Source organism: Telopea speciosissima, chromosome 5 (genome assembly GCF_018873765.1).
Source record: "Telopea speciosissima isolate NSW1024214 ecotype Mountain lineage chromosome 5, Tspe_v1, whole genome shotgun sequence".
In the NCBI taxonomy this organism is placed as follows: domain Eukaryota; kingdom Viridiplantae; phylum Streptophyta; class Magnoliopsida; order Proteales; family Proteaceae; genus Telopea; species Telopea speciosissima.
In genome coordinates this window covers 61,082,796-61,090,511 of record NC_057920.1, presented here as the reverse complement: position 1 = coordinate 61,090,511, position 7,716 = coordinate 61,082,796, and the positions used below count along the sequence as shown (strand labels likewise).

Below are 7,716 nucleotides of genomic sequence, written 5' to 3'. Positions count from 1 at the left end.
TCCTCACCATTTGATCTAAGAGGAGGAGCGTATTTTTAAATCAACGGTAGCGATAGTTCCAACATAGAGTTTTGTGCCCGTGTCACTGTGTGCACGTGTCTGAGTTTTTAAAGCTCAAACAGTATCAATTTTTTGAAGTAAAGCATCTTGTACGCGCTCCCTTCGGCTCACCAACTTTTCAAAGTTTCAAACACGACTAACACGAGACTCAAACACAAAACATTTTTCTTCCGGGTTCTTTGCAGTCGGAGAAAATCCCTTTCAGCAGAGAAAACCGGCGAAAACGCCGGATTTATTCCTCTCTCTCTCTCTAGAGCGCAGTGGGCAGACGACGTTGAAATCGGACCTGTAATTTAGGGTATTTCTCTGTCAATCTTCGTCAGTGCCGAAGAAGTCAAAGTTACGAGTGAGTAGCAAAAACTTCTGTTTGATGGATTTTCAATTTCGGTTCTTCCTTTGTTTCTATCATTTTTTCCCACTTAATAATAGTTGAAGACCTTAGGTTTCACAAAAATTAATTTGTGAAAAATCTCTGAATCATGTGGAGCAATTGAGATATTTGAATTGCTCAACAAAATATATGTTGTGATTGATGGTTTTCTTATTATTAGTTGATCGAAGGTTTATTCATTTCAAAATTTCTTATTAGCTTATTTTTGTTTCGGCAAAGATGATGTTGGCGAAAGTCGAGTCTGGGAAGAAACATGGTGGGGGTTCTGGTAATGGGAAATTGTTGAAGGAGCTTGAGGTGTTAAGCAAATCCCTTTATCTCAATAAAAATCTTCCAAATGATAAGTTCTCTGCAACTGAAGTCAGATCTAAATCTGCTGGGAAAGCCCATTTTCCTGAGCAAAAACCCAAACGCTCGTTTGTTAAGGAAGACCTGTCGGAGAAGGACAAGAAGTCGTCTATATGGGATTGGAAGCCCTGGAAAGCACTCTCTCATATTCGGAGCCGAAGGTTCAACTGCTTTTTCTCTCTCCAAGTACATGCGATCGAAGGGTTGCCTCCCAATTTCAATGACATCAATGTCCGTGTGCACTGGAATAGAAAGGACGGGGCTTTGCAGACTCGCCCGGCTAGGGTTTTCCAGGGTGTAGCTGAATTTGAAGAGATTTTAACTTACAAGTGCTCTGTCTACGTTAGTGGAAACGGGCCTCACCATTCAGCCAAGTATGAAGCGAAGCATTTCCTGCTCCATGCTTCAATCGTTGGTGTTCCCGATGTTGATCTGGGGAAGCATCGTGTTGATCTCACTAGGATTCTTCCGCTTACACTAGAAGAGTTGGAGGAGGAGAAGAGCTCAGGAAAGTGGACAACAAGCTTCAAGCTATCGGGCAAGGCTAAAGGTGCTACCATGAATGTTAGTTTTGGGTTTTCAGCAATTGGGGATGTTCAGGTTCCATCTGGCAGTTACAGAAATCATCCTGAAAATCAGAAGTTAACTCAAAATAGAATAAGTTCAATGAAGCTTGCAACTGCTGATCAAGTTGATAATAGGGGAAAGGTCAGTCTTAGACGCTCTGGAAGCCTTCCAGATATTGCTAATCAGCGGTCGCATCTCCCATCTCAATTTATGGAAGATGTCAAGATTCTTCATGAGATTTTGCCGAGTTCAAAGTCAGAGCTTGCTAGCTCGGTAAGTATTCTGTATCAGAAATTTGATGAAGGCAAGATAGATTTGTTTGTTGATTGTAAACGCGAGTTTGAGGCTTCATCTGAACATGTTGAGCCTCTTAAAGCAAAGCTTGGCTCTTTCTTTGAGCCTCCCAAAGAAAATAATGAAAAAGAGTGCAAAGATACGGAATTTACTGTGGTTGAGAAGAGCATAGAAAAGCCTGACAAGTTTTCCATAGAAGTGGAGGAAGAAGCTAGCGAGGCTGTTAATGTTTCTGCAGAAGAAACTACTGAGGTTCCTGAAGTTGATGAGAATTATGAGGTAACCATCGACAATGACAATAAGCCACACCCCCAGGATGTGGCCTACCGCTGTAATCAAGAAGTCAATGTTTGTGATTCTAAAGAGAATAACATATGCTCTGAAGAATCAATCATGGAGGAGCTAGACTCTGCTTTTCATAGCCTGTCAATTTCGGAGTCAGCAGGTTGGGATTCACCACAATGTAAATGGGATTTTACTGAGCTAGCAAATTACATGGAAGTTAAATCAAATTATAAGGCAGAGAAGGTGGGAAAGTCCCTTAGCCTGGACGATGCTACAGAATCTGTGGCAATTGAGTTCTTAAGTATGCTTGGTATAGAGCATAGTCCATTTGGCATGAGTTCTGATAGTGACCCTGAGTCTCCGAGAGAGCGCTTGCTAAGGCAGTTTGAAATGGATACCCTGAATAGTGGAAACTGCATCTTTGGTTTTGATATCAGCGAGGGAGAGGAGGCAGAACTTTGTTATGATGTCTCTTCTGGGTCCAGGTGGGGGGATTTATCTCAGGATTTTGAACTCTCGTCAGCTATTCAAGCTGCTGAGGCAGAGCACCAGATAGCAACTCAAGCAATCAACAGTAAAACAAAGGCTAAGATGCTCGAAGACATGGAGACAGAAGCTTTAATGAGAGAGTGGGGATTAAATGAAGGTGCTTTTCAGAGTTCGCCACCTGACAGTGCTGGGGGATTTGGTAGTCCGATTGATCTTCCCCCTGAAGTACCTCTTGAGCTGCCTCCTCTTGGTGAAGGGTTGGGACCATATCTTCAAACAAAGGAGGGAGGATTCTTGCGATCCATGAACCCCTCGCTTTTCAAAAATGCAAAGAATAGTGGCAGTTTGATCATGCAAGTCTCTAGTCCCATTGTGGTGCCTGTTGAAATGGGTTCTGGTATTACGGAGATATTACAGTGTTTGGCCTCAGTTGGAATTGAAAAGCTTTCTATGCAAGCCAATAAGTTAATGCCTTTAGAAGATATTACCGGAAAGACGATGCATCAAGTAGCATGGGAAGCCACTCCTAGTCTAGAAGCAGGGGAGAGGTTTGTGAGTTCACTCCTGGCATTACTAGTTGGATTTAAGTGTTCTTTCATTCGTTTTGTTTTGTTTTTTTTTTAAAATATAATTCAACTTGGTAGTTCATTCGTCTCATTCATCCTTTCTGTTACAGGCAGGCTTTCCTGCAGAATGAATTGGAGATTGAGCAAAATAGATTTGGTGGGACAAAAAAGGGTAAAGGAGGTCCTTCTGGGTACCGATCCAATAACTTGGGCTCAGGTGCATTAAGCACTGACAGAGGTTCAGAATATGTATCTCTAGAAGATCTTGCTCCTTTGGCAATGGATAAGATTGAAGCCCTCTGCGTAGAAGGTTTGCGTATACAATGTGGCATGTCAGATGAAGATGCACCTTCAAACATCTGCCCTCAATCTATTGGGGAAATCTCTGCTCTTGAAGGTAAGAAGGCCAACAATGGTGGCTTTCTTGGTTTGGAGGGAGCAGCAGGATTGCAGTTGTTGGACATCAAAGATGGTGGGGATGATATTGATGGATTAATGGGCCTATCCATAACACTGGACGAGTGGATGAGGCTGGATTCTGGAATTGTTGATGAAGATCAAATCAGTGAGCGAACTTCTAAAATACTTGCTGCCCATCATTCTAAGGACCTGGCTACCGGAGGATGGAAGGGAGACAAGAAACAGGGCAACCGTTCTGGTAGAACCTGTGGTTTACTTGAAAACAACTTCACAGTAGCATTAATGGTACAGCTTCGAGATCCCTTTCGTAACTATGAGCCTGTTGGTACTCCGATGCTTGCTCTAGTTCAGGTGGAGAGGGTTTTTGTTCCTCCAAAGCCAAAAATATACAGCACAGTTTCAGAGAATAGGATCAACAGTGAAGAAGATGATGAGTCTGAACTTATGGTAAAGGAGGAGATTAAGAAGGATGAGCTCAATGATAAGAACGATGGAGAGGAAGGTGTCCCACATTTTAAAATCACTGAAGTCCATGTTGCTGGTCTAAAGAATGACCCAAACAAGAGAAAGCTTTGGGGCAGCAAAACACAGCAGCAGTCTGGGTCCCGGTGGTTGGTTGCTAGTGGCATGGGGAAGAGCAACAAACATCCATTTTTTAAGTCAAAGGAAGTAGCAAAATCACCACCTCCCAAAGTCACCACAACAGTGCAGCCTGGGGATACTTTGTGGAGCATCTCATCCCGTGTTCATGGCACTGGAGCCAAATGGAAAGAATTGGCAGCCCTTAACCCACATATTCGTAATCCGAATGTCATCTTCCCAAACGAAACTATCAGACTACGTTAGGGCTCGACGAACAGTTAAAACCTATAAATGGAAGTGTGTTTGTGAATCACCCTATATATGGGGGAAAGGTATGATTTGGTCATTTGCTGTCTATAACGCTGAATTTAGTTACTTGGTGCCTGGGAAGGAAGATTGATCAGTCCTGATTGGAAATGGAGCTTCACCTTGTGTATTAGTTAGTTGATATTTGGATCCATGCAGCTGAAGGTAAATAGCTTATGTTCTCCTTTGTTTTATTGTTGTTGGTAAATCCATCTGTTTTTGGGAAGCATGTGTGCAGGCCTTGTAAATCTTCTCACTGTATAAGAAGCAGTATTTGATTTTTCATTGGCTAGTCTATGTGAGAAAAAGTATGTAATTCTCTCTCTCTCTCAATTTTAACTTCTCCCCTTAGGTGGGGAGGTCTGAGGAGGAGAGAACTTGATTGATTTCTGTTGCAACATGCAAATAATGCTTCAAATGCTTACAGAGCTTGTCAATCCAACGCAATTTGTGTTTCACACTTGCACTCTCCTTTTCAATCTTATTTCTTTGTTCTGGAGATAGAAAGTAGCATTGATGTGGACTCACTGCAATTCTCACTGACTCATGTTTAACAGTTTGACTATGAAAACTAGAAATGGGCATTTCAGGATTATTTTTTTGAAGCCCTGCCAAAATTCTTTCTGATCATTCAAATAAATGCAGGAGAAAATTCATAGATGGTTGAGAGATGAAATTTGGGAGCATCTGCTTAAGCTAATTTTTATTTGGTTTAATTATCTTAGGCGTGGTCCATCCATAATGAGTCCATATTCTCTTATAATGAGAAGTGACAAGTTATGAGGCATTTTCTTTTGTTATTTTGACATGATTATTATAGGTGGTAACCGATCAAATGTTGGTTTGGATTCACAACCCAGTGAATCCAAATAAACTCTCTCTTCTAGTATTACCAAATTGGTTTACAATCTAGGCTTTTCAACAGAGTTCATTTATTGCTCAATTCTTGTGAACAGGTTGTCTCATAATCTATTTAGTTAGACATAAATCTTTTAATCATCCCTACAAATGAAGAAAATAGTTGTTGTGCTGGAATCCCTTTTTCTGTCTTTTTACATTTTTACATTTCATCGATAATATCTTAGGGGGTGTCAATCGGCCGGTTTGGTTGGGTTGAATCAGTTTCTAGCTAGTGCTGGGTCAAGGCAGACTTTGGTTTTGGGGTTTTTTTATTATCAGGTGTATATTGAATTCATTCTGGTTTGATTCATGCTGAAATTTGACACCCCTAGAGTTACTTATGGTTTTCAATAGATATTTGATCCCCGTTTAATATCTCTAGTAACTAGTCAATGAATGATGTATCGCCTCCAACATCACTCATTCATTGAGCTTTGCAGTGTTTTTAGGTAAATCCATTTGAACTATTCAATATTAGAGAAAGTTTTCCTCCAACATCAATACAAGATCAGACACCAATCCCATGTCCCAAACGATTCATGGTGATCTAGATCGGTATCGACTGAGACCAAAGCCGTGTCTCATGCTTGTGAACTTAAACCATGTCCCTCTCTCTCCTATTTTTTTTCCCCCCTAAAATGTTTCAAAATTTTTTTTTTTCTTTTCTTGACTTCAAGGCATATTAAGGAGAAAATTGAAATTTCGTTGCTGTGTAACCTAATTCAGAATGGACTCGTGTCCACAACTAGGGATGTAAACGGATCGGATGTGACCGGAGCTGAATATTCTCTGGCCGAATACAGATACCTCTAAATGGATTCGGATGCGAATCAGATTCGGATTTTCAACCATCCATTTACATCTCTGCCTTATGTTACGCGGACCTTTCTACCCCTAGCGGATACAAGACTCTCAATCTGTATCTCTTAGATCATGATTCTCTTTTCGTCATATTCTAGAACCTATTGAATCTTCAAAAACCCTCAAAATCATTATTTACTTAATTTTTTATTATGAAGTATTCAGATTTTTTTTGGACAGATTATAATCGGAGTATTTGGATTATTTTCTGGATATCTCTAAACAAATACGTATGTCCCTAAATGATTACGGATGCTGATTCGGATTCGGATTTCGGTTATCCATTTACATCCCTATCCACAACCAAACAACCCCTGGACGTTTTGCTTAAGGAAACAAGGCGTGCTTCATTCTCCTCCAGATGACTCCGAGTAAGGGTTGGTGACAAAGGATCGGGGTAAGGGAGTAAAGTTTTAAAAATTAAGAATTGGATAAGTGAATCGGTTGATTCTAGGGTTTTAGTAATCAGTATCGGTATACCGATACTTATCCAAATCGATTGTATCGGTCTGGATCGACCGACCCAGATCGGTCGTATAGGTCTGGATCATCTCTGTCAGGGTTGCAACAGGGTTGGGTTGGGCCGGGCTTTATAGAACCCTAGCCCAACCCTAGGTCCCCTTAGCTGGGCCCAAGCCCAACTTGACCCTGACTCAGGGTCAGAAAAATCCAACCCTGACCCGCCTCATGGTCGGACCGGGCCGACCCTAATTGACCCTGATCATGGGGAGGGGAAAAGAAATGCATGGGCTAGAATGGGCGGGGAAAAACATTATCAATTGTACATAAAATAATAATATAATAAAATATATTATAACACTTACTGTCTTCATATATAATATATTATATAAAAAAATGTGGATGAAATTTAAAGTTTATAGTGTATAAATTATATCAATATATATTTTATAGTATAACTTAAATCAGGGTTGGCCCAGCCGAGCCAAGCTTAGCTTGAGGCCTCAACCCTAACCTGACCCGACCCTAACTCAGGGCTAGAAATTTCCAGCCCTGGCCTGCTCTCAGGGCCAAATATCTCAACCCAGGCCCTGTTCGGGCTCAGGGCGGGCTAGGACGGGTTCAGGCCGACAGGGCTAAACTTGCGCCCCTGATTCTCTGTTTTCATAAAATATTAGGTTTTTCCAGTTCTACCCTGTTTCATCAATCCATTGTTAGGGATCGGTATCAGTGGAGATATGAATCGACCGATCAGATACCAATTCCTCAAACCATAGTCGATTCGGATTGGAATGGCCATGAGGCCCATGATCGATCCTGATTCCGACCTATTCGATATGTCTGATATACATCCAATCCGTACTGTATCCCTCATTCATTGGATCTGAAGACCGATTCTGATTCGACCCGGATCAAAATTGGCACTACCTGATTCCTTGTTGTATTCTGGGGTTTTAAAACCCTGACGGGCCTGACCTGGACAAGGAGGTTCGGAAGGAACCCTACGGGCAACTATGCTGCATATGGCGCGTAGACTTTAATTAGACGCGCCTATCTAATTCATTGATGTGTGCCAAATAAGGACTGCCACGTGCCACAAAGCTTATTACGTCGTCACTTAGTGTAAGGATCCATTCGTAATTTTGTCTCTACAGGTTGAGTCTTTTGCGAGGTTTGGAAGAGAGAGAG

The 7,716-nt window shown here is 41.5% G+C and overlaps 1 protein-coding gene across 1 annotated transcript; it reads left to right on the top strand.

The window, feature by feature from the left end:
* Window positions 1-233: 233 nt before the first annotated feature.
* Window positions 234-4,748, top strand: LOC122662403 (protein PLASTID MOVEMENT IMPAIRED 1-RELATED 1-like). The gene is made up of 4 exons (XM_043858026.1): window positions 234-404; window positions 670-2,982; window positions 3,111-4,287; window positions 4,353-4,748. Exons 2-3 carry the CDS (start codon window positions 671-673, stop codon window positions 4,264-4,266), a joined length of 3,468 nt encoding a protein of 1,155 aa, XP_043713961.1. The 5' UTR covers window positions 234-404; window position 670; the 3' UTR covers window positions 4,267-4,287; window positions 4,353-4,748.
* Window positions 4,749-7,716: the final 2,968 nt, after the last annotated feature.